The sequence below is a fragment of the Lolium perenne genome, chromosome 3 (genome assembly GCF_019359855.2).
Source record: "Lolium perenne isolate Kyuss_39 chromosome 3, Kyuss_2.0, whole genome shotgun sequence".
NCBI lineage: Eukaryota > Viridiplantae > Streptophyta > Magnoliopsida > Poales > Poaceae > Lolium > Lolium perenne.
In genome coordinates this window covers 176904890-176930829 of record NC_067246.2, presented here as the reverse complement: position 1 = coordinate 176930829, position 25940 = coordinate 176904890, and the positions used below count along the sequence as shown (strand labels likewise).

Here is a 25940-nt window from a genome sequence, read left to right as displayed (position 1 = left end):
ACCAAAGTTTTGGCTCTTTTGTGGGATCAAAGCTGCATAGCCTATTATACACCAGAAAAGACCATGTTGTAGATAATTTTATGTCCACATGCTCAATTAGAAGAACAGGACTTGGGAAATCTTGCCAAACAAATCGGAAAAAGGACATTCATGTGATCCTGTCGATGCGAAAAGAAAATAACGAATGAACCAAGGTTCTAAAGAACCGATGAATAAACTTGACTGTAACCAGAGTTCACCTTTCAATTTGCTGATCTCTATCAGATATATATCATTCATGGGGCAGCTGATGTGCGAATGGCTCAAAAAGGCAGCTCAAATCACCATTTTTACTAGTGTATTGCTAATGCAAGACAATCGATAAAATGCTTTATCTCAATTCAATTATCCAAGCATCACAATTGTATACAATCATATCCAAGTCTGGAGCAGCTCAAGTGTTCAACTGAGTTCTCATTCTTATAAATCTAACACTTAAGTTGAGATTCAGGCTACCTCACCCCCATATGCAACATAGTGATATGATTTGTAATGAGTCCTACAACACAAGTAGGTTGACGCTGCTTCATTTGTTATTGTTACCAGTCAATGGATGAGCTCTCTCACGCGGAGGTACTCCCAGTAAATTCTTCATCATGTCATAGGTTGTGAAACCGATAGCAACTGAAGGGACAACCTGTAACAAATAAATTTTCAGAAAGACTTGCATGGTTAAGAGTTCAAGAAAAAAGAGAGCACACAATATCTGCCACCCTATTCCTCAATTACCTTCACATAGTTAAGGCTCAAGCCAGCGAAGAGTTGTCTCCAACCTTGGCACCGAATGATAAGAAAGAGACCCTGAAATGTTCCTCTAATGCGGAAGGCATCATTTGCATCCAGGGGCTGCTTGTTCTGAACCTGAACGCAGGACAGATCAGAAGCTAATCAGAATTGCAATCCTACTTACAAAAATCCATAGATCATCATGACTGGAATGTGAGTTATACCTGCATTTGCCTTCGGACGACATCCAGTGGATAAGTGAGGGTTTGTCCAAAAAGACCAGCCAAAGCACCACAAGAGAGCTTCAGTATAACAGATCTCTTGTAATCTTCTGGAACACGAGATTTTAGGTCTTCATAGATGTAAAATTTTAGGCCAGCATAGGGAAGAATACCAATCAAGGTTGGGCCTGACAGATAATTAAAATTGATTGTCACGCACTGCAATCTTATGCCCCACATGAGTTTAACATAACAGCTCAATGCATAACTTTTCGCATGTACGGTACTAAGCAGTAAGAACATTAACGAAGGAGATTTGAACCGAATTTTCACAATATTCAAGTGTTAGTCTATCATAAACTACTCTCATATACTGAGTCCTGGCAGTTGCCATTAGGGTCAGCTGAAACGACTGTGCAAGCATGTGATAGTAAATAAACAGTGATGCCAGGTATGGATGAGATTTTCATATGCATGCCCACTATTAACCTGAACTTGAATTATAGCACCCTTGTTACAACATAAAAGCTTTGCAAGCATGAAACATTAACTAAAGTCGCACCGACATATTAGACCAAGAGACGTGACTTGGAAATTTGATAGCCTCAGAGCAACAAACCATAAAATGATGCTTGCTCAGACCAATAGCAAAGTTGGGGGATAAGACATACCTATTCCACGGTACAGAGATCGTGCACCTCCTTCCTTGTAAACAGTTTTAAAAACATCCTTTATACCATTATATACTGGTTGCTGGCCAGAATTTCCCAAAGGATTCCCAGGTTGGGCTACATTTGAAACCTAGTGAAGAAAATTAATGAGAATAAACCATGAGGTGGTGATTCCAACAATAACTGATCAACATCCGACAATGTGTAAACTACTAGTGGTGATGAAGAAACTATTCCAACAGTACTTCTATTGATGTAGAGTCTTTACCTATATAGTAACAAAGAAATGAGGAATGATCAGAATGGATGTATGATACCTGGTATGCCAGCTTGGTCCTAGCCAAGTCTAAAGGGTAGGTACACAGAACTGCAGTTCCGCCGGCAGCTGAGCCAGCCAAAAGATCAACCACAGGTCCTGTGCCCACGGACGGAGCATTATTCAGTATCCAGCACCTATACTGCTCATATGTCATGTAATGCAATGCCGCATATGGAACAATCCTAAGCACACTTGCACCATTCCCTCTGCATGAATGATAAATAAAGCGTGAAAGTCAAAATTCTGTGAGTGAAAGCTCAACATCAAGATGCTGAATTCAACAGTCAAAGCTCAAGGCATATTTCCCCACAATACTTACTTGTAGAAACCTCGGGTTCCCTCGTACTGCCACAGCTTCCTCAAGGATCTGATGATCCCAAGGGATTGAAACCCTTGGGTTCTGGTCTACAAAGCAACAGAGAGATGTATTCTCCAAACTTAATACATCATCAGCTAAATACTTGTGCAATCAACACAAGTAAATACTAATGGAAACGTAAGGATTAAACAGTCCATACCTGCAGCAAGATCTTGACCCTCTCTAGTGGCGCCACCGCAGTCTTGGCGAATGCACCGGCTGCACCGCCAGCAATAAGCTCCTTAGCATAGACCGGCAGCAAGTCCAGAGCGTTCACCTGCGCGGCTGTTGAGGCCGATGAAAATGTGGATTCTTGCGAGGAACCCATATTTCCAACTGTCTGGGCAGATGAGGATATGTAAGGCCTGCTCTCCCCACCACTATTAACATTAACACTAATAAATGAAAACTCGGGGCTGTGAATATCTTTTGCAGGCAGAGTGTTGCCAGGAATATGTCCCTGAAAATTGGATATCCTTTAAATGCGAAGAACGGAATCAAAGCTTGATTTTTTTAGTCTTTCTCCTGCCCGCTCGCATTAACTGGAGGCCCGGGATAAGCTAGAATCTCGCGCAGTAGTGTCTGAGCAATGATAGCTACGGAGTAGTTTTTAACGGAACAAAGAGGAGATTCTAGCGTAAGCTGGTTGACGACGCAGCATCCACGATCGGCAGCCCTGATCATCCGAGAAGCAACAAGAAGTGTAGAGTGATGATAACCCAGTATAGCAGGTTCAGAGGGGAATCAACGGTATAGTAGGCTCCAACCAAGAGCTGCCTACGGGGGCGTAGGCTTGTAAAGCGAAAGCAGAGGGGCAGATCCGGAAAGGCTCCGGCCCGCCGCTGGCGAGCGCAGGTGGAGGAGGGCCAGCTCCCTAGCCCATCGGCCTATGTGTGGCGGCGAGAGGCGAGAGGCGGCGGAGCCCTTACGGCGGGGAGATCGGAGAGAAGGGTCGGGGCCGAGCTCCCTCGCATCCAAATCGCTCCACCAAGAGTCTGGGGGAAGAATACTCATCAATCGTGGAGGATCTGCGGGGGTTGGGGAGAGAGAGGTAGAGAGGGGAATTGATCTGGGTGGGCAAGTATTCGTTGGACCGACGAGAGGAGGAGGAGGAGGAGAGGGGATCGATTCGTTAGGCGGAATCCGTTGCGGTTGCGGGAGGTGGGGGCGGGGAGAGCTGCTGTGGAACGAATTCGAAGGAAGGAGGAAGTGGAGAGGGGCGGTGCGGGTGCCGTGCCTGGCGATCTGTTATTGGTGGCGGGTCACTCGCGCTCCCGCGTGCGGCAAAACGGGAGGCTCCACTCTACTCAAATAGTGCATTCATAGCATCATCAACCTTTACTAACACCCAATCAGTAACTAGTCTAGTGTCTGTATCCTCTTGAGCTGTAAAGAGGTTTTTGTAAAACCCAATCGCTTCGTCCTCCAAGCCTTCCTGAGAAGTCACGATTGAACCATCTAATCTTCTCAAAGACTTTATCTTATTCCTCCTTCCTCTCTCCTTGGCCTTTGCATGAAAGAAGGATGTATTGCGATCCCCTTCTGCAAGCCATTGAGCTCTTGATCTTTGTTTTTCTAATGATTCCTCCCTTGACAGTAACTCTGAAATTCTCGCCATAAGAGTTTTCTCCTCATTCAAGGGACCTCTACCGAGGGAACCTGCTCGTAGATCGTCCAATCGCTTTCTCATGCTAGCTAACTGTCTTTTGACATAGCCGAATTCAACTATACTCCATCTCTTCAGCTTATTACGAACGCTTCCAAGAGACTCGTAAACCTCCTGTAAATTATTCCCCTCGGCCTGCCACGCACCTTCAACCGTTTGAGTATATCGGTCATGGCGTGTCCAAGCATTCTCAAAACGGAATGGTTTAGTACCCATCCCATCTTCTATCCAGTCTGATCTCCTTACTGATATCACCAGAGCACAGTGATCTGACTCACAACATTGCACATGAGTAACAATAGTATTATCAAAGCACTCCATAAATTTATCATCTCCAAGAGCTCTGTCTAATCGATGTTTCTGTCACCTTGTTGTTTATTGTCCCAGGTGTAAGGTAAACCATAAAACCCAAGATCATCAAGTCTGCACTTCTCAATTGCCTCTCTGAAACCTTCCATCTTCCATTCTTGCCTTTCAATACCACCAAATTGCTCGGTAGCATAAAGGACCTCATTAAAATCTCCTGCACAAATCCAAGGATTATTATACTCCCTCCTCAGATACTTCATCAAATCCCAACTCAACTTTCTTTTAGCTCTCACAGGGTTTCCATAGAAACCGGTAAATCTCCACTCCAACTCACCAAGCTCATCATTTTGAATCAGTGCGTCTATGTGAGAGTTACTGAATGACTTCACTGAGACTCTTGAATCATTATTCCAGTACAAACATAATCCCCCACTCAGATCGACACACTTAACTCCAAACGCATTGGAGAACCCAAACTTCCATCTTAAATCTTGCGCTCTCTTATCGGACATCTTGGTCTCCGAGAGAAAGACCAGACTTGGACGTTGCAACCTAATCAGGTCACTAATCTCACGAACTGTCTCAGGCCGCCCACCACCTCGACAGTTCAGACTTAGGATATTCATTGCTCCCGGCGGTCATCCTCGAAGGATGCCGCCGATACATTCAGCATATCACTGATGTTAGTACTATCCACTGCCTCACCATCTCCACCTTTAAGCTTCTTCTTATTTGCATTCTTCTGGGGAGATGCACCAGGAAGAGTACCCTTTCCATCATCAAACATACCAATCATATTTGCTACTTTTGAGTTACCATTCACTACTACAATGGTTCCTGCATTTTGTTCACCCTCCAGAGAAGAATTGGAGTTTAAAGCCGCCCTCTTTTTTGGCAAATTTGCATCCTGCATATTAACATCATTGATCACACCAGTCCCTCCATCCTGCTCCAACGAGGGTATTTTGCCATCATCTTGTCTCTGCACTATATTCCATCTCCAGCTACCCTCACTGCTAAAGGCATTGGAAGCTCCACCACTTCCTCTACCAGAGCCTCGTCCAAACAACCCTCTTCCCCTACCTGAGCCTTGACTTGGAGCACCACGCCCGGATGGAGATCCACGGCCAGCACCACGGTTCTTCCATTCATCTGCCAATATGAAATCTCCCCATTCAAACTTTGATGGATCATGCTCTCCTGTTCCGCATTCCTCATACCAATGTCCAAGCAACCCACAATAGTTACAGAAAGTAGGCATTTTTTCATACTTGACCTGATACCAATCCTTCTTACCGGCCTTGGTAATCGAGACAAATCTCTCTAGTTTCTTATTAACGTCAAGATCAACTCTCAGTCTGACAAAAGCACCCACGTAGCCTGCAGGAAGCTGAATTTGAACTTCTGTAATTTTTCCCATCTTCCTACACATACCTTTAATCACAGCCTCCTCCAGATAATTATCTGGAAGTTTCAGAACCCTTGCCCAGACGGAAATCCTATCTAGCTTGATTGATCTAGGGTTCGTAAATCCGTCATATTCCAAAAGGATTAACGCCTGATTGCGGAACAGCCACGGCCCACCAAACATGGCTGAATTCCAATCACCAAGACAGCCAAACTGCACCGTGAAGAGATTGTCTTCAATCTTCCTCCACCGCACTTCCTTCACCGGATTCCATGCCGAGCGCATGTCGGCATAGAGAGCAGACGGGCTAAAACCCTTGTCCGTATGAACCCTTGCAATGGCTAGCACCTATCACTGACGAGGAGATTGAGAGAGCCTTATTTATGATGCACCCGGATCGTTCACCGGGACCGGATGGACTAACTGCTGGTTTTTATATAAGGCATTGGAATATTATGAAAACTGCTATATGCTCAGCAGTTAGGGATTTTCTGAATGGTGGTGATATGCCTGAGATTGTGAACTCTACTGTCTTGGTTCTGATCCCAAAGGTAAAAAACCCTCAAGATCTATCTCAGTATAGGCCTATATCCCTATGTAATGTGTTATACAAGTTGGCATCGAAGGTTTTAGCACTGAGATTAAGACCTCTGCTAGAAGGACTGATCTCGGAGGAGCAAAGTGCATTCGTTCCCGGTCGGCTCATCACTGATAATGTACTGCTTGCTTATGAATGTGTTCACTATTTGAAAAGAAAGAAAGGAAAATCAGGTGCATGTGCGGTGAAACTGGATATGGCAAAGGCGTACGATCGTGTGGAGTGGTCATACTTGAGGGCGATCATGACCAAGCTGGGTTTTGCCGCTGAGTGGATTGATAGAATTATGTGCTGCGTGGAGTCGGTTTCCTTCTCTGTTAAAGTCAATGGTACATATTCGGAAATTTTTAAACCAACCAGAGGCATCAGACAAGGAGATCCATTATCACCTTATCTATTTCTGATATGTGCTGAAGGGTTCTCGAGTATGCTCAAGTATTATGGTGCTGGCCATTTATCCCGTGGGGTTCGAGTGGGTATTCACTGCCCCTGGATTTCCCATCTTCTTTTCGCTGATGATTGTATGGTTTTTACGCAAGCAACAACAGATGGAGCAAATAGGTTACAGGAGATTTTGGAGAGATACCGTATTGGCTCTGGACAGATGGTGAATAAACAAAAATCTGCAATTTTTTTCAGTGCAAACACAAATGATGGTATGAAGTTAGCTGTGCACCAAGGTACGGACATTCCCACAGAAGCTTTGGTTGAGAAATATTTGGGTCTTCCAACTGCTCTTGGGCGGTCTACAGATGATCAATTTGAGCATATTGTAGCAACTATCAAGAAATTGGTGGCAGGTTGGGCGCCTAGGCTTCTTAATAGTGCAGGGAGAGAAGTGTTGATAAAAGCTATCTGTCAGGCAATACCAACATACTCAATGAGCTGTTTTAAGCTATCAAAAAAATTATGTAAGAAAATTACTGCTGTGGTGGCTCGCTTCTGGTGGGGAGGTGACGAAGTGAAAAGGAAAATGCATTGGGTTAAATGGTCTGATGTGACTATACCTAAGGTCTGTGGGGGCATGGGTTTTAAGGATTTCACACTCTTCAACAAAGCTATGTTAGCGAAACAAGGGTGGCGATTGATCTCTAATCCAACCTCACTGTGTGCAAGAGTTTTGAAGGGGAAGTATTACTATAACAGAGATTTTATGTCAGCAGCAAATAAGAGGGGTTCTTCTCATACTTGGAGAGCAATATTATATGGACGAGAAGCATTAAATCTGGGGCTAATTAAACGGATAGGCGATGGTACAAACACAAGAATTTGGGAGGATCCTTGGATTCCGACCAATATGGGCCTTAGGCCAATTATGAGAAGACCCGGATCAGGAGTGACTCTAGTGAATGAATTGTTGAATCCACAATCAGGCGAGTGGAATGAAGAGATTTTAGAGACGAAGATGGCTTCTGTTGATGTACAAGCTATTTTGAAAATTCCAACGGGTAGATTAGAGGAGGACTCTTGGGCCTGGCACCTAGAACGGCATGGTAACTTTACAGTTAGATCAGCCTATAGAGCTTTGCTGCAAGCCAACGTCATGGTTAACCCTATAATGGGATCAAGTGGTTCTGAACAATCGTACTGGAAGAAACTGTGGAAATTCAGAGTGCCTCCAAAGGTGCGTAATTTCTGGTGGAGAGTAATCAAAGGTTTTATTCCATGCCGAGCTATTCTAATAGATCGCCATATAGAAAAGATTGGTTTTTGTCATGAATGTGGCATCATGGAAAACATTCAACATGTCCTCTTTGAATGTACATGGGCCAAGTTATTCTGGCAGGAAATCAAGGTTGTTACAGGGGTGAAGATACCTTGTTTCCATCCTACAACTTGGGCTATTGATATTATTGATAGTAACAAGTTAGAACCTAAGGATGCTTCGGTCATTTTGTGTGGAGCATGGGCTGTTTGGTCGGAAAGGAATGCCAGGAAGCATGGCGAACGTTTAAGGACTATTTTTGAATCTGTAAAGTGGGCTGCTGATATCGCGATGGACCTATCCATATCTGGTCGCGCAATCAGTAAACGGACCACCAAAGTTATCCCGATGTGGCAGCCACCGAATGAAGGAGTTTTGAAATTGAATGTGGATGCAAGCTTCTCAGAGATATCAGGAGATGGAGCATCAGGATTAGTTCTGCGTGACCATACAGGAGCTCTGATTAGGGGTCAGGCTATATGGTACTCCCAGGCAGCCAGTGTTCTGATCATGGAGTCTTTGGCAGTTCGGGATGGAATCAAGCTTGCTAGTGATCTTGGCCTGTCTCGTGTCGAGGTTGAAACAGATTCGAATGATGTTGTCAGACTCTGGAATGATCGGGCTAGTGGAAGATCTGAGATTTCATCAATCCTGCAAGAGATTGAAGACCTATCTAGTAATATGGAATATTTCCATCTTAGTTTTATTGGGCGTGAAGCAAATGAAGGAGCACACTTGTGTGCTAAGCAGGCATCCTCTAGTAGGCATAGATGTCTTTGGATTAATTATGTTCCTACTTTCTTATCTGATTGTCTGTACAAAGATTGTAAGCCCAATGATTAATGAATGATAGCGGTTGAGTCTCAAAAAAAAAAAAAACTCTACTCAAATAGTAAGGGCGAGTTTGGTAGGAATCATGGATCACTGCCCCAGTGAGAGTGAGAGATGGGACTTCCATCTCGTTCCGAACGAGCTTCGATTCACTAATAGCACCTCATTTGGTAGGCTGAATTGCATCGGGTGACACCTAAGTGACACTTTGATTGGTTGGTCGCATGATTTTCGTGCCTCACCTATATGGCAACATGGTGACCTTACCTCACCTATCACAAGACCACCATGGCACCGCCGTTCACAAGGTTCGGCACGTCAGCGATGGCACCGCCGATCACGCCGGTCACAAGCATCACCACGTCGCCGACCATAAAGACGAAGATCACCATGACACCATCGGTGACGCCGGTCACACGCATGGGCACGTCGCCGACCATGAAGACGAACACCACCATGATACCGTCGGTGACGCCGGTCACAAGCATCACCATGTCGCCATCCACAAAGACGAACACCACCAGGACACCGTCGGTCACGCCGGTCACAAGTATGGGCACGTCACCGACCACGAAGACGAACACCACCATGACACCGTCGGTGACACCGGTCACAAGCATCACCATATCGCCGACCACGAAGACGAACACCACCAGGACACCGCCGGTCACAAGCATGGGCACATTGCCAACCACGAAAACGAACATCACCATGACTGACATAGGCATGCCGGATGGGCCTGCCGAAGAAAGTACCCGGAGTTTGAGGAAGGCCCGCGGCCTGAAGGTTATGAAGCCCGGAAGCCCATTAAAATATCGAATATGGTAAATAGAAATAGATTAGGAAGGAGACTTGTAACTTTACGGAACGAACTCAGAGAGTCTCCCGGCGTTTTGTAAACTTGTGTAATACGAAACCCTCGGCTCCGCCTCCTATATAAGGGGGAGTCGAGGGACAAAGAAAGGATCAATCTCATTGTCAACTCAACCCTAGTTTTTAGCAGTCGAGCACCTTTTCGGCTGAAACCTTCGAGATCTACTTGCCCTCTACTTCCGCGAAACCCAAGTATACAACTTGTAGGTATTGACAAGTTAATACCTTGTCAATTGGCGTCGTCCGTGGGGATTTGAGGCGACAAGGAGCTGATCTCGATGGCATCGTCAACATCCTCGACAACATCATCAACTTCATCGGTAGCAAGCAACGTGATGGACAGAGGTAAACAGATCAAAACCGATCTCGTTGATTTTATACCTCACCCTCCCGCCCGTGTGGATGCATATGCGCACCTGAAGGAGCCAATGGAGATGGCGTTCGGAATCTTCCACTTCCGCGTCGGGAAGGAAGGATCACATCGTCTCGCGGCACCAATTTCATCGGGTCCGTCAGCGGTTGATTCCGATTTCTCAGGATCATCATCAGCGTTCGAGATAAGCGACGAAGAGATTTCGCCGCCAAGCTCCACCAAGCCCGCTTCAAGCGGAAAACTCGCCGATATCTTCGGCAACATGTCCTTCGGATCGTCTGCATATTCAGATCTGAGCAGCGACTCGGAGAGCATCGACAGTTTCGACTTCATCGACATATCTACTTCCGTTCGGGGGGTCCTCGCCAATACGCGCGACGGTGTCACCAACCTCGAGGGGAACGAAACTGCAATATATCATCAAGTCTATGCAATCGGAGAATCGAGTCGCCCAGAGGATGAAACATCAGAGGCCTTCGATGATTTGGGAAATCCATACATCGATCCCGCTGACCATGGATAAAAAAGTTACCAGTAGGATCCATCGACAGCTGGGAAACTTTTGAAGAGTTATTTGTGAAGAATTTCCGTTCCACGTGTAAGAAGCCCGCATCCATAGAGCAGCTAAGGGCCTGCAAGCAAAAGTATGGTGAACCAATGAGGACATACATCCAGCGTTGGAATATCATAAAAAACTCGGCTGAAAAAGTATCTGATGAAAGAGCAATAGATGCGTTTTTTGCGGGAATTCATCGAAAGGACTTCATCGAGGACTTGGGCAGATCCAATCCGAAAACAATCGCAGAACTTATGGACATAGCGAATCGCTAGGGAGATGGAGAAGATGTTGTGCATAATAAACGGCACAGGTCACCCGAAGAGGACCGCAACATAAATAATAATCAAAATAGGCGACGATATTCTCATCCATACGCACACTATGATAGTCCCGACCAAGTGGCGGCTAGCTTCCAAGGAAACAGTGGTGGAAATAATCGGGAGGATTATCAAAGAAGCAATGAACAGCGCGACGCGCCAAGTTCTAGCAGGCAAAATAATCGACCAAGCTTCCAGAGGTCATACAATATATCACCCGACGATCTCTTTAATGGACCGTGCCAGATGCATTTTTATCTCGACAATGAGGGAAAAAGACAGTCGGGCCACCTTCAGAAGGACTGTCAAACTTTCCAAGCGTTTCATCGGTACGCGGGACACGCCAATGCGCAGGCAGCAAATAGGGGGAACCCGCAGGAGCCAAGGAGTGAGATTCACCTTCCACCTCCACCCGCAATTACCAATGAAAATCGACATCAGTTGCAACTGGCGGCAAACCCAGACAACGGTCCTTACATTGATACAAACAGATCGGTGGCGATGATTCAGAAGGGCAGACCCTCGAATAGGGCCCAGAAGGTGATTTCGCGACAAGTGTTCATGGCAGAGAAGATGCCTCCACCAACGATAGAGTATCTAAATTGGTCGGGACAGGACATCGGGTTCACTCAAGCGGATCATCCACCTCAAGTTCCACGACCAGGGCGGTCAGCTATGATCCTACCAGCAGTGATCGCAGGATTCGACGTATCTCGTGTGTTCATAGATGGAGGGAGCAACATAAACCTCATGTACGCAGATACATTGAGGAAAATGAATATATCTCTGGCAAATTTAACACCAAGTGATACGCGCTTCCACGGCATCACGCCCGAAAAGCCTAGTTATCCACTGGGAAAGATCAATCTCGACATTCAGTTTGGAACTCGAGAGAATTATAGAAGAGAGAAGCTAGAATTTGAAGTCGTGGATTTCCCATCGCAGTATCATGCTCTACTGGGACGACCAGTTTACGCTAGATTCATGGTGGTGCCGTATTATACATACTTGCTATGGAAGCTCCCCAGACCAAAGGGCCCAATTACGGTGAAGGGAAGTTTTGCTCTGGCAGATAAGTGCGATAAGGAATTCCACAGGATGTCAGAAACCTTCGGGATGCAGGCAGAATACATGGCGTCAGGGTTAACAACTGATTATGATGTGTTTCCTGACGGAGGAAGGCCACTTAAGGAGCAAACTTTCGACACCTCCAAGAACTCAAAGAAAGTGCAGATTCACCCGACAGATCCTAAGAAGACGACGGCTATCGCAACAAACATGGACAGCGCATAGGAAAACGCGCTCGTCGAGTTCTTCCGTGAGCGCTGGGAAATCTTCGCATGGTGTCCAGCTGACATGCCAGGAGTACCCAGGGAACTTGCCGAGCACCCTCTTAATCTGGATCCACGAGCCAGGCCGATTCGACAACCTTTGCGGCGTTTCTCTGAGCCAAACCGCAAAGCTATGCTATGTGAGATTAATCGACTCAGAGAGGCAGGATTCATCAAAGAACTACACACCGAAGCCACATGGGTCGCTAACCCAGTGCTGGTCCCGAAGAAAAACACGGAGGTCATTCGCATGTGCGTCGACTTCACGTGTCTCAATAAACATTGTCCAAAGGATCACTTCCCCCCTCCCGAGGATCGATCAAATTATCGACTCCACGGCGGGTTGCGAATGTCTTTCCTTCCTGGATGCATATTCTGGTTACAACCAGATCCGCTTAAAAGAAGAAGATGAAGTCAAAACAGCTTTCATTAGCCCTTATGGCGTGTTTTGTTACAGAACAATGCCTTTTGGGTTGAAAAACGCGGGAGCAACATATCAACGGATGATGCAGAAGTGTCTCGCCACACAGATCGGCAAAAACGTTCAAGTATACATTGATGATGTCGCCATAACAACAAAGCAAGGATTATCCTTGATCGATGATCTCAAGGAAACCTTTGACAATCTTGACAAGTTCTGCCTCAAGCTGAACCCGACAAAATGTTCCTTCGGTGTCCCTGTGAGAGAGCTCCTCGGGTTTCTGGTATCAGCAAGAGGAATCGAGGCTAACCCGGAGAAAATTCAAGCCATCGTAATGATGAGGAAGCCAACCAAGCTCAAGGAAATACAACAGCTAACTCGAAGAGTCGCGGCTTTAAGCAGATTAGTCGCCAGGCTGGGAGAAAAAGCGTTGCCGTTTTACGCACTGATCAAGCAAGGGGAAAAATTCGAGTGGAACGAAGAAGCAGACAGAACTTTTGAAGATCTTAAGCGCACAATCTCGACACCCCCCATACTGGTGGCTCCAAAGTACAAAGAACCTCTCTTATTATATATCGCGGCCACACCTCAGGTGGTCAGCACAGTCCTTGTGGTGGAAAGAGAAGAAGAATGAAAAATTCATGGAGTTCAGAGACCGGTATACTTCATCAGCGAAGTTTTATCACGGTCAAAGCAACGCTACCCGCAGTACCAGAAGTTAGCATACGGCGTGATAAGGGCTAAGCCCAAGGATGTGCCCGATCTTCACGGATTTGGGTGGAACTCGTGGGGGAGATGGATGAACGCGATGAACACGAAGAACGCGGAGGGGAATCGTGGGGATACAACACACACACGCACACAAATCGGTTTTCCCTCGTTGGCCCGAACCACCAACTCGATAGAGGTTGCAGGAAAAGACCTTCCGGTAGAAGTCCCGCAAAGAGATCGACAAATCGAAGCTCGAGAGATCTAGAAGGGTGAAAAGACCGGAAGGTTAATAGAAGTGCAAGCAAAAGACCAAATAGGTAGAAGTGCAAGCAAAAGATCAAACAAACGGTAGAAGTCACCAAAGAGATCTTCACGAGTCGATAAGGAGCCCGGGTGGGTACAAGATCAAAGATCTAGGTAGGGTTCCCACAAGGGTGAGCTAAGCTCAGGTTTAATTTCACATCAAGTCTAATCTCAGATCTGAGCCTACAAGGCTATTTATAGGTGGGGGCGAAGAGGTAAGTTACACGCTGACAAGTGCTATCTCGCTGAAGTTCGATGGGGCGGAAGTTCCGGTCGTTCGGGGCGGAAGTTCCGGTCATGGGCGGAAGTTCCGGTCTTGCGGGCCGGAAGTTCCTGTCGGGACGGAAGTTCCGACCAAGTTCCGGCCTTGTTCCGGAATTCGGCCATTGTCTCGCAGCAACATCCAGTATGGTTTTGACGGACTTTCAGAACTTGGGCGGAACTTGGGCGGAAGTTCCGGTGGGCGGAAGTTCCGGTCCTCTGGGGCGGAAGTTCCGGCTGGATCCTTTTCCCTGGGCGCTGGAAGGCATCTTGAGGGCATCTGGCCGGAAGTTCCGGTCCTGGGGGGCGGAAGTTCCGGCCTGGGCGCTGTAGCTCCATCTTCATCATTTCCAGCTCTCTCTCCATTGTCTTGGTCGATGTACCTGATTGAACATAGGGTATTGGCATGAAGTAGCAAGCCATCCAAAGGGGTATCAAAAGCATACGTGGAGAGGAGCGAATTCACCTCTTGGTGTAGGGCTTGGGCTCGAGCTCGCGTCATTGGACCACGAGAGGGCTTGTCGGTCTTGAGGCGGTGGTGTCCGAAGGCCACCCCGTATCATCTCCCCCCCCCCTTGGGAAAGAGTCGTCCTCGACTCGATGTTTTCCTCATCGCCATGATAGGGTGAGAGGTCGGACACATTGAATGTGTTGCTCACCAAGTACTTGGATGTTGGTATGTCGATGACGTAAGCGTTGTCGTTGATGCGCTTGAGGACCTTGAAGGGACCATCGCCTCGGGGCTTGAGCTTGGAGTTTCTTTCTTGAGGGAAACGGTCCTTGCGAAGATGTATCCACACTAGGTCGCCTTCATTGAAGATCCGTGCCTTTTTCATCATGTTGAGGCGTGTTGCTTGGCGAAGAACTTGTTGCTCGATTGTTGCCCTTGTATCTTCATGTAGCTTCTTCATGTATTGTGCTCGCTTGTCGATGTTCATGTTTACTTGCTCGTGTAGCGGAAGAGGAAGGAGGTCAATCGCCGTAGGTGGTTCAAACCCGTAGACAACCATGAATGGGCTTCTCATTGTTGTAGAGTGCTTGGCGCGGTTGTAGGCAAACTCCGCATGCGGAATGCAATCTTCCCATGACTTCAAATTCTTCTTGACAAGGACGCGGAGTAGTGTGGAGAGGCTTCGATTCACCACTTCGGTTTGCCCATCGGTTTGTGGGTGTGAGGATGACGAGAACAAAAGCTTGACGTTGAACTTGGCCATTAGTGTCTTCCAAAGGTAACTCATGAACTTGACATCTCGATCCGACACAATGCTTCTTGGTACACCGTGGAGTCTCACAATTTCCCTAAAAAACAAGGAGGCAATGTGTGAAGCATCATCCGTTCGGGAGCATGGTATGAAATGAGCCATTTTAGAGAATCGATCAACCACTACAAAAATTGAATCATGACCATATTTGGTTCTAGGCAATCCTAGTCACAAAATCCATACTTATATCGGACCAAGGAGCATGAGGAATAGGCAATGGTGTATAAAGACCATAGGGGTTGGAAGTTGACTTAGCTTGTAAGCATGTTGTACACCGTCGGCAAAGGCGCTCCACGTCGCGGTACATTCGTGGCCAATAATAGTGAGTGGAGAGCATGGCATATGTCTTCTCTCGTCCAAAGTGTCCCATAAGACCACCACCATGCGATTCTTGTAAGAGCAAAAGGCGAAGCGAAGACATAGGAATACAAATTTTTGTTGCCCTTGAACAAGAATCCTTGGTGCAAATAGAAATCATTGATGCCCTTCTCACTAGAACACTTTGCAAAGATTGGGCCAAAGAAAGTATCGGAGGCATATAAATCTTTGATTTCATCAAGACCCAAAACATGGATATCCAAACGAGTGAGTAAGAGGGTGAGCTTGCGGGAAAGAGCATCCACAACAACATTGTCCTTGCCCTTCTTGTATTTGATTACATATGGAAAGGACTCAATGAACTCAACCCATTTTGCATGACGTTTGTTCAAATTGTGTTGACTTTTCAAATATTTCAAAGACTCGTGGTCGGAGTGGATAACAAACTCTTTTGGCCAAAGATAGTGTTGCCAAACTTCAAGAACACGAACCAAAGCATAAAGTTCCTTGTCATATATAGGATAGTTGAGGCGTGCGCCATCCAACTTCTCGCTATAGTATGCCACGGGTTTTCCATCTTGCATAAAAACTCCACCAATACCGAGTCCACCCGCATCGCACTCAATCTCAAAAGTTTTGGAAAAGTTTGGAAGAACAAGAAGTGGTGCCTCGGTAAGTCTCTTTTTCAACTCATCAAAAGCTTTCTGTTGTGCCTTGCCCCACACAAATGGAACATTCTTTTTCGTAAGCTCATTCAAAGGGCAAGCAATGGTGCTAAAATCTTTCACAAAGCGGCGGTAGAAACCGGCAAGTCCATGAGAACTTCGAACTTGACCAACATTGGTAGGAGTGGGCCAATTGTGGATGGCCTCAACCTTGGAAGAATCAACTTCAATACCATTAGTGGAAACCACAAATCCAAGAAAAACCAACTTGTTTTGAGCAAAGGTGCACTTTGGAAGATTTGCATAAAGCTTCTCATGACGCAAGATGCATAAGACTTCTCTCACATGTTGTACATGGTCCTCGAGATTTTTGCTATAAATGAGAATATCATCGAGATAGACAACCACACTCTTGCCAATGAGAGGTTGCAAGATGTGATTCATGAGTCGCATGAAAGTAGATGGAGCATTTGAAAGACCAAATGGCATGCCAAGCCATTCATAGAGACCAAGTTTGGTCTTGAATGCCGTCTTCCATTCACCACCTATTGCCATGCTAATTTGGTGATAGCCACTACGCAAATCAATCTTAGAGAAAATCGTGGCACCACTCAATTCATCAAGCATGTCATCTAAACGCGGAATGGGATGGCGGTATCGAACGGTAATGGCATTGATGGGGCGACAATCCATACACATTCTTTGCGTCTCATCCGGTTTAGGAACAAGAATCACGGGAACCGCACAAGGGCTTAAGCTTTCACGAACATGCCCTTTTTCGAGGAGGTCTTGTATTTGGCGTTGGATCTCCTTTGTGTCTTCGGGGTTGGTGCGGTAGGCGGCGCGGTTTGGTAGAGGGGCGCCCGGTATGAGGTCGATGCGGTGCTCAATTCCTCTAAGCGGTGGGAGTCCATGAGGAAGCTCGTCGGGGAAGACATCTTGGAACTCCTTCAAAAGAGACAACAAAGACGAAGGAATTGTTGTTAAGTTGTTAGTCTCCGAGGATGGCCCCTTGCAAATGAGCACATAGTGCAATTTGGTGGATGGGTTGTGGTGCACTTCTCTCATCTCACTCTTGGTAGCTATGAGGACACTCTTCATCTCACTCATATATGGCTTGTGGCGCTCACTTTCTTTTTGGTGGTTCACTCTCTCACCACTCATCTCACTAGTGATAGTAGCTTCCTTAGCCCTCGCTAAAGCCTTTGCATTGTCCGCAATTACTTGGATAGGAGTCATTGGGCGTAGGATGAATGTCTTGTCACCGACCTTGAAGCTATAAGCATTTGTGTAGCCATCATGGCTTGCTCTTTTGTCATATTGCCAAGGGCGACCAAGTAGCATGTGGCACACCGTCATGGGAACTACATCACAATCAACGGTGTCTTCATAGGCGCCAATGTTGAAGGATACGGAGACGGTGTGTTGTATCTTGACATTTCCATTGTCACTTAGCCATTGCACATGGTAAGGGTGGGGGGTGTTTCCGGAGTGTGAGGTTGAGCTTGGAGCATAGTTCGGTGCTTGCAAGATTGTGGCAACTCCCTCCATCGATGATAACCTTTATTGACTTGCCATTGATTCCGACTCTTGTTTGGAAGATGTTGCACCTTTGATCTTCATTGGGGAGTGCATGGGTTGTCAACACTTTGGTCACCACAAGAGATGGGCTTGCATCATGCACACATAGGACTTGCTCTTGGTCTTCCAAGTCATCATCTTCATGATTGGTTGCGGCTTGTACCAAGGCTTCATATTGACCTTCACTCAAGTACTCCACATCTCCATCATCTCGAGTTATCATAACTCTTGTGTTCTTGCATTCAAAGGATTTATGTCCTTGAGCCCCACACTTGAAGCAAGTGATGTTACTAGATCCCGTGGAAGCTTTGGAGGACATAGTTGATTGATCCGGCTTGAAGCTTGTTGTCTTGAAGGCACTCTTCGTTTGCTTGGGAGGATCCTTGGGAGCAATAGCACTTGTGTTCTTGATGCTTGAGGAGGTGTTTGTTGCATTTCGCGCGGCGAAGAAGGACTTTGTTTTTGCACTTGCTATGTCTTCTCGCACTTGGCGCTCGGCTCTTGTAGCTTGATGAAGCAACTCAACCATGTTGGTGTAAGGCAAGAACTCCACTATCCTCTTGACGGGAATGTTCAATCCATTCAAGAATCTTGCCATTGTTTGCTCTTCTCGCTCATCCACACTGGCACTCATCATGGTCATGTGCATCTCCTTGTAGTACTCCTCAATGGACTTGTAGCTTTGCTTGAGTTGAGTAAGCTTGTTGAAGAGGTCGCGTTTATGGTGGTTGGGCACAAAGCGTTTGTGCATGACTTCTTGCATCTTTTCCCATGTAACAATGGGTTCTAGATCTTCCTTGTCACGCTTCTTGTTCACTTCTTCCCACCAAACATTTGCATATCCTTCAAACTCTAGTGATGCCATGGCCACTTTCTTTACTTCGGAGAAGTTGTGTATGCGAAAAATCTTGTCAACCTTGAGAACCCAAGATAGGTATGCATCGGGGTCTTCTTCTCCGTGGAATTTGGGCATGGTGAACTTGAGCTTCCCAAATATTTCCTCTTCATTGTGGTCATTGCGTCTAGGTTGTGGTATTTCTTCACCAAGTTCTTGACGTTGTTGAGGTAGATATTGTGGACCTTGAGCATCTCTATTGTTGTTGCTATGTTGTTGACGAGGAGGTGGTCTTCCATGACCTTTATCTTGATCATCATTGTTGTGGGGGCGTCGAGGCATCACACTTTCTTCACTTGATGCTTGGTGATGACTTGATTCTTCATTTCTTGCCCTTGGAGGAGGCCTTCTAGCATGAGGATGATCATCATGATGGCGGCGATTATCTTGACCTTGAGGGCATTGAGGATGAACAACATTGATGATTTGGCGCTCTTGACGCGCTTGCCTCGCTTCTTCTTCATGAAGGTGTTGTCTTCTAGCTTGAGCTTCTTGTACTTGTCGTTGCCGCTCTTGTTCTTCAAGTGCTTGTTGTTCATTGCGGAGACGCTCTTGTTCCCTTGCTCGAACTAGCTCTTGATCATGTCGAAGGCGTTCTTGCTCTTGTTGGAATTGAGCATGGAGATTCTCTTGTTGAAGGCGCTCTTCTTCAAGGCGTTGACGTTCTTGGACAAGTCGAAGGCGTGCTTGCTCCGCTTCTTGAGCTTGTTGGTGAAGAACTTGAACATCCACATTATGGTGGCGTGGGTGTTCATTGGAATCATGGTGAGACGGTGTAGGAGCTCTTGACCTTGAACTATGAGAGCGGGAAGACCTTGAGTGGTGTCTTCTCTCTTCTTGACGGTTGAGTGTATGAAGGATATTGTCCAACGCCGTCTTCATTTCCCTTGTCTCTTGAACTTGTATGGCGAGTGTTGCCTTCAACTCATTGCCTTGAGTTTCAATCTTCTCATTGAGGTCTTGAACTTGATTGTTGAGGTCATTCCTTTGCACTTGAGCTCTTTCTTCATAGCGGACGTTGGTATCCTTGAGCATGGCTTCAAATTGATTGAGCTTGGCGTGGACGGCTTGAGTAGCTATCCAATGTTGGTGCCGCGTCATCGGTAGTTGGTTCCCTTCTCCACTAGACATGGTTACAACTAAAACAAGTACTATGTGGTGGGTGGTTAGGAAAGACTACCAAAAGTGTCAAAACTTGCAAACCAAAATCGAAAAGGTGTTTCAAGGCAGAGGGCAACCGATATGTATGCACACACACAAAAAAAAACTCTATATGGTGTTAGGTATGGATGTGGAAAGCCAAATGGAAGAACCAAACGAAAAGTCTATTGTCAAAAGTGGGTAAGATCCAAAAGTCACAAGTCAAAGGTGGTGATCACAAAAGGCATACACAAGGAGGAACACACACGTGGGACAAAATGGGGTTAGCGCGACTTGGAAAATGAGCAAGAACAAAATGGTCCTAACGAAGACTACTATCTCGGTGTCACGCTAACGCAAGAGAGACCGTGGCTTGGTTGCAAAAATTGAGAAGCAACAAGATTTGCGCAAGACGCCTCTCTTCTCTTTTCTCTCTTTTGCTTATAAGCTTTGGACTCTTTTTTGTATAGGTGTCACTCACACACTTTTTCTTTTTTTTCTCACTATGTAAGGATACTACTATCTATGTAAGTATGTCACACTCCTTTTGCTTATCTTTTCACACGAGCTTGCTTTGAAGCTTTGCTCAACACACGCACACCCTCACGGTCGGGACGCTTGCGCAATGCTTCGCAACACTAGAAAGCCACTCTCGATAGGAAAGGTACGCAAAAGAGGCTAGGGTTACAAGTTAGGAGCAAGTTATACCACTTGATGATGGTGGTCGACGATCTTGAACTTGCTATGGTGGAGGCGTCAAATGAACCGCTTGGATCCTCGGGGTGCCGTCGTCGTTGATGATGTTGCGGAAGCTTTGTGGTAGCGGAAAGGGCACACAAACCAGAGTCCAAACACAAGGGGTTAGTGCCAAAACGAAGGTAGCTGTGAAAAATTCGGCCAGCCGGAACTTCCGGTCCTGAGGGGCGGTACTTCCGGTCCCGGGCGGAACTTCCGGTCCTGCCGGGCGGAACTTCCGGTCGCAATCAGATCTGCGGACTGTTCGTCGATTTGGGCGGAAATCCGGTCCGAAATCCTTCGAATTCGAGGAAAATTTGGCACTAAAAGCTGTGGGAAGGTGGGGAATTGCAGATCAACACCAAAGACAAGTTTCTATTGGAGCAAAACCACCAAAAACTCAACAAATCGCGAGATCGATCCAAGGCTAATTTGGGGCTATTTTTTGGGAAAAAATTTTGGAAATTTTTTTGGGCGAAATTGATGGAATTGGGTGATGTGGGGGTCAAATCCGTGGCAACCAAAGAGCTGCTGATACCATATGATAAGGGCTAAGCCCAAGGATGTGCCCGATCTTCACGGATTTGGGTGGAACTCGTGGGGGAGATGGATGAACGCGATGAACACGAAGAACGCGGAGGGGAATCGTGGGGATACAACACAGACACGCACACAAATCGGTTTTCCCTCGTTGGCCCGAACCACCAACTCGATAGAGGTTGCAGGAAAAGACCTTTCGGTAGAAGTCCCGCAAAGAGATCGACAAATCGAAGCTCGAGAGATCTAGAAGGGTGAAAAGACCGGAAGGTTGATAGAAGTGCAAGCAAAAGACCAAATAGGTAGAAGTGCAAGCAAAAGATCAAACAAACGGTAGAAGTCACCAAAGAGATCTTCACGAGTCGATAAGGAGCCCGGGTGGGTACAAGATCAAAGATCTAGGTAGGGTTCCCACAAGGGTGAGCTAAGCTCAGGTTTAATTTCACATCAAGTCTAATCTCAGATCTGAGCCTACAAGGCTATTTATAGGTGGGGGCGAAGAGGTAAGTTACACGCTGACAAGTGCTGTCTCGCTGAAGTTCGATGGGGCGGAAGTTCCGGTCGTTCGGGGCGGAAGTTCCGGTCATGGGTGGAAGTTCCGGTCTTGCGGGCCGGAAGTTCCGGTCGGGGCGGAAGTTCCGGCCAAGTTCCGGCCTTGTTCCGGAATTCGGCCATTGTCTCACAGTAACATCCAGTATGGTTTTGAAGGACTTTCGGAACTTGGGCAGAACTTGGGCGGAAGTTCCGGCGGGCGGAAGTTCCGGTCCTCTAGGGCGGAAGTTCCGGCTGGATCCTTTTCCCTGGGCGCTGGAAGGCATCTTGAGGGCATCTGGCCGGAAGTTCCGGTCCTGGGGGGCGGAAGTTCCGGCCTGGGCGCTGTAGCTCCATCTTCATCATTTCCAGCTCTCTCTCCATTGTCTTGGTCGATGTAGCTGATTGAACATAGGGTATTGGCATGAAGTAGCAAGCCATCCAAAGGGGTATCAAAAGCATACGTGGAGAGGAGCGAATTCACCTCTTGGTGTAGGGCTTGGGCTCGAGCTCGCGTCATTGGACCACGAGGAGGGCTTGTCGGTCTTGAGGCGGTGGTGTCCGAAGGCCACCCCGTATCACGGCATGTTCACAACAGCAAGAAAGTTGCGACACTATTTTTGGCACATCCGATAGTACTGGTCAACGAAGCACCTCTTTCCAACATCCTGAATAATCCGGAAGCTACAGGACGTGTCTCCCTCTGGGGAATAGAGCTTTCTCCTCGGGACATCATCTGTGGAAAAAGAAAAGCAATAAAATCGCAGATCCTACCAGACTTCGTGGCAGAGTGGATGGAGCTGCAAAACACGGGACCTCCGGATTTATCGAGTACTTGGACCATGAACTTCGACGGGTCCAAAAGATTGGAGGGAGCTGGAGCAGGCGTTATACTCGTATCACCTCAAGGCGACAAAATGAAGTACATACTGCGGACGACGTTCCTCAATGCGCCCAATAACGAAGCGGAATACGAAGCACTTATACACGGGATGATGATGGCAAAAGCGTGCGGTGCTACTCGCCTTAAAATCTTCGGCGACTCCCAGTTAGTAGCTCAACAGGTGATGAACAAGTGCGATGCAGTCAATGACATCATGATCGCATATAAGGAAGTCTACAACAAACTCGAGAAACTCTTTGACGGCTGCGAAGTTAACCATATCAGCAGACTCAGCAACGATGAAGCCGATGTTTTGGCAAACATCAGGTCACAATGCCTGCCAATACCACCGGGCGTATTTTGGGAAGAGATAAGTGAAAGGTCCACCAAGCCAAATAAAATACCGAAGCAGCCGAAGAAACAGGAGAAATCCAAGAAAGGCTCGGGAGCTCCAGCAAACACCGAGGCCAACGTATCGGAAGATGAAGAGGAACCACATGAAGTCATGATGATACAAGTTCCTTGGATGCAGGTTCATGTGGCATATATTATGAGGAAAGAAATACCCGAAGATCCAGTTGAGGCAAGACGGGTCATCCGACGATCTAAAGCCTTTACTGTGGTCGAGGGAGAGCTGTACAAATGAAGTATATCATGAGTATTGCAAAGATGCGTTACACCCGAAGAAGGAAGAATCATACTTAAGGATGTGCACGAAGGAATATGCGGCCACCATGCGAGCAGCCGAGCAATAGCAGCCAAAGTCTTCAGGGCAGGATTTTATTGGTTGATAGCAATAGAGGATGCAAAAAAACATAGTGCACACGTGCGATGCGTGTCAAAGGTTTGAGGCAAAACCTCATTCTCCGGCAGCAGAGTTGATGCCAATACCATTGGCTTGGCCCTTTATACAATGGGGTCTCGACATGGTAGGGAAGTTGCACAAAGCTTGGCCAGGAGGATACGTATATTTGCTTGTGGTTGTCGACAAGTTTACCAAGTATATTTAAGCAGTACCAGTAATTTCGGCAGATGCAGCATCGGTGGTGAGCTTCATCAAGGGCATAGTTTTTCAGTTCGGTGTCCCTAACATCATAGTTATAGACAACGGCAGCAATTTTACATCCAAAGAGTTCAAGGCATACTGTGCAGAAGTGGGCATCAAATTGCACTTTGCATCGGTGGCGCACCCGCAAGCCAATGGCCAAGTCGAAAAAGCAAATGGTATCATCTGCAATGGAGTCAAGAAACGACTTTAACACCATTGGAGAAAGCTCGACACACGTGGCCAGACGAGTTGCCTAGCGTACTATGGAGCATACGGACAATACCCAACACAGTGACGCAAGAAACCCCGTTCTTCTTGGTCCATGGAGCTGAGGCGGTACTCCCGATAGAAATAGAACATAATTCTCCGAGAGTGGCGGAGTATGATGAAGAAACTTCGAGAAAGGCTTGGAAGACGATGTCGATGCACTCAACGAAGCTAGAGATGAGGTGTTATCAAGAGTCACCACGTACCAACAGAACCTGAAAAATTACCACAGTCGATGACTGCGACCAAGGTCTTTTCAAGTTGGCGACTTGGTTCTTCGGCTCACCCAGGACAGTCACGAAAAATTCGAATCTCCGTGGATAGGACCATACATCGTTACAGAAGTAATTCCAGGAGGTGCATACAGATTGAAGGACAAGAAGACATGGAAGGAGGAACCAAACCCCTGGAACGTGGCGCAGCTCCGGCGTTTTTACGCATAGAAACCAAAATATAGTTACATATGTAAGCACACAATGTACTGAAAAGCTCGCGAGTTTTTAGACGCACTCTTTTCCTTTCAGGGCACCGAGTGGGGCTGAAAGGTTTTTAATGAGGCGGGCTCGCGATGCTGCAATATAGTAAAAATATTGGTGATATATATCTTTTTCTTCGTCAGGCTCGGGGACTTGCAACCCGCAGATTCAACAATATATGCTCGATCCTTGCAATATATAACTCATAAATTATTCTCCTTGGTTCAAACACCTCGCGAGTAATAAACATACATACACCTACCGAAACACTCGCGGGCTAGAGAAGATAAAAAATAAACAAACTCGTTTTGATTGTACATGTTTCTCGCAATATACAAGATCCCTATTTTATTTCAGAAAAAACTCGACAACAGAAAAAGAAGATAGTGCTTATATCAAGTCATCTATATTTATTCTCTCATCTTCCGCACAAGCACCCATGGTATCAGCATAATGATATTCCTTGAAGAAAGCAGCGTCCATCCAAAGAAGATCCTCAATCATTTTTCAGCTATGGGTGTCACCGCATCATTGATCTTGTCGACGTTCCTTCTTCGTTTCCTCAATTTGGCGTGACAGGGATCAACAACGTTGGACATATCCTGCTTCGGATAGCAGATTTGCAACATGATCAAAGAAAATCTAGCACCAGCCATTAATTGGGCCTTCACAAATCCATGGATTCGACGAATACTCTTGAATTTATCCATCAAGTCAGGAAGAGTTTTAGGCTGAAGATTCTGAGGAAACATGACATTGTAAACCATGGCCAGTGTCTTCGTGCAGAATTCAAGGTACTCCCGAACCTGAGCCGCACGGTCTTGAAATCGTATAATTCATCGAGTCCGGTCTGGGGTAGACCAAAAACTAGCGTTGTTCTACAGAGCAAGTTGAACAAGAACCTCAGATCTCGCATCAACACGCTAATCCTCGGCAGCAGCATCCAAAAAGGAGCCTAACCATGTCGAAGGACATAATGAGGTGTGGAAAACGTACATACATATAGTAAAAGGAGAGTAAAAAGATGAAACATACCCGCCATATCCAGACTTGTGTCGGTCATCAGGTCAAGCATATAGTTTTCTTGAGAGGTAGCCTATAAAGCCTCGGCAACCACAGTTTCTTTTAATTCCAGGGCTTCTTAAGCCTGCTGAAGAGCTATTTTCTCCCGCTCGGAAGATTTGCGGGATTGATCCATGATAGTAATAGATTGTTTCTTCATGGCCTGCTATCGAAGTTCAGCCATTTCTTGTTGACTCGAGTCAGCACATGAGGAATCGTCCAAGAAAACACCGCCAGACATCCGTTTAGAGTGAGATGTGGTAGGAGAAGCAGAGGATGGTCCAACAGCCTTATAATAATTATCAAACACGAACTGGAAGAAAGAAAAGGTCGACATCAATTACCAAACAAGGATTCCCTCTTTTCATTAATAAGGCGAGATATTTACATACATTGGGATCCATTACAAAAGTTGACTCCTAATGAGTCGACAAAAGCAGTCGCAAATCATAAAGATAGCGGCAACTACAAAAAAAAAACAGAGGGATAGGTTGGTCTACTTGACCTTCGGCTTGGCAGTACTGGTAGAAGCAGCTGGTT

The 25940-nt window shown here is 46.4% G+C and overlaps 3 protein-coding genes across 3 annotated transcripts; 1 reads left to right on the top strand and 2 right to left on the bottom strand.

Annotated features, from left to right (window-relative positions):
- Positions 1 to 340: 340 nt before the first annotated feature.
- On the bottom strand, positions 341 to 3565 carry LOC127342691 (mitochondrial carrier protein CoAc1). The gene is made up of 7 exons (XM_051368687.2): positions 2495 to 3565; positions 2296 to 2381; positions 1975 to 2182; positions 1658 to 1787; positions 990 to 1174; positions 769 to 900; positions 341 to 676 (listed from the first exon to the last, which is right to left on the bottom strand). Exons 1-7 carry the CDS (start codon positions 2660 to 2662, stop codon positions 566 to 568), a joined length of 1020 nt encoding a protein of 339 aa, XP_051224647.1. The 5' UTR covers positions 2663 to 3565; the 3' UTR covers positions 341 to 565.
- A 72-nt stretch (positions 3566 to 3637) lies between these two features.
- LOC139838045 (uncharacterized) lies at positions 3638 to 4935 on the bottom strand. Its single transcript, XM_071827396.1, has 3 exons — positions 4644 to 4935; positions 4368 to 4523; positions 3638 to 4269 (listed from the first exon to the last, which is right to left on the bottom strand). Exons 1-3 carry the CDS (start codon positions 4933 to 4935, stop codon positions 3638 to 3640), a joined length of 1080 nt encoding a protein of 359 aa, XP_071683497.1.
- A 1576-nt stretch (positions 4936 to 6511) lies between these two features.
- Positions 6512 to 8863, top strand: LOC139838044 (uncharacterized). Its single transcript, XM_071827395.1, has 4 exons — positions 6512 to 6644; positions 6732 to 7115; positions 7689 to 7939; positions 8102 to 8863. Exons 1-4 carry the CDS (start codon positions 6512 to 6514, stop codon positions 8861 to 8863), a joined length of 1530 nt encoding a protein of 509 aa, XP_071683496.1.
- Positions 8864 to 25940: the final 17077 nt, after the last annotated feature.

Coding starts and splice junctions, on each gene's coding strand:
- LOC127342691 (XM_051368687.2), bottom strand. CDS start 2,662: ATGGGTTCCTCGCAAGAATCCACATTTTCATCGGCCTCAACAGCCGCG. Junction 2,183..2,295: donor GGAACCCGAGGTTTCTACAA/GTAAGTATTGTG, acceptor TCATTCATGCAG/AGGGAATGGTGCAAGTGTGC. Junction 901..989: donor TCGTCCGAAGGCAAATGCAG/GTATAACTCACA, acceptor TCCTGCGTTCAG/GTTCAGAACAAGCAGCCCCT.
- LOC139838045 (XM_071827396.1), bottom strand. CDS start 4,935: ATGAATATCCTAAGTCTGAACTGTCGAGGTGGTGGGCGGCCTGAGACA. Junction 4,524..4,643: donor GATTCAAAATGATGAGCTTG/GTGAGTTGGAGT, acceptor GGATTTGTGCAG/GAGATTTTAATGAGGTCCTT. Junction 4,270..4,367: donor CTGGGACAATAAACAACAAG/GTGACAGAAACA, acceptor GTTGTGAGTCAG/ATCACTGTGCTCTGGTGATA.
- LOC139838044 (XM_071827395.1), top strand. CDS start 6,512: ATGGCAAAGGCGTACGATCGTGTGGAGTGGTCATACTTGAGGGCGATC. Junction 7,116..7,688: donor TATCAAGAAATTGGTGGCAG/GTTGGGCGCCTA, acceptor ATCCACAATCAG/GCGAGTGGAATGAAGAGATT. Junction 7,940..8,101: donor AATTCAGAGTGCCTCCAAAG/GTGCGTAATTTC, acceptor TTATTCTGGCAG/GAAATCAAGGTTGTTACAGG.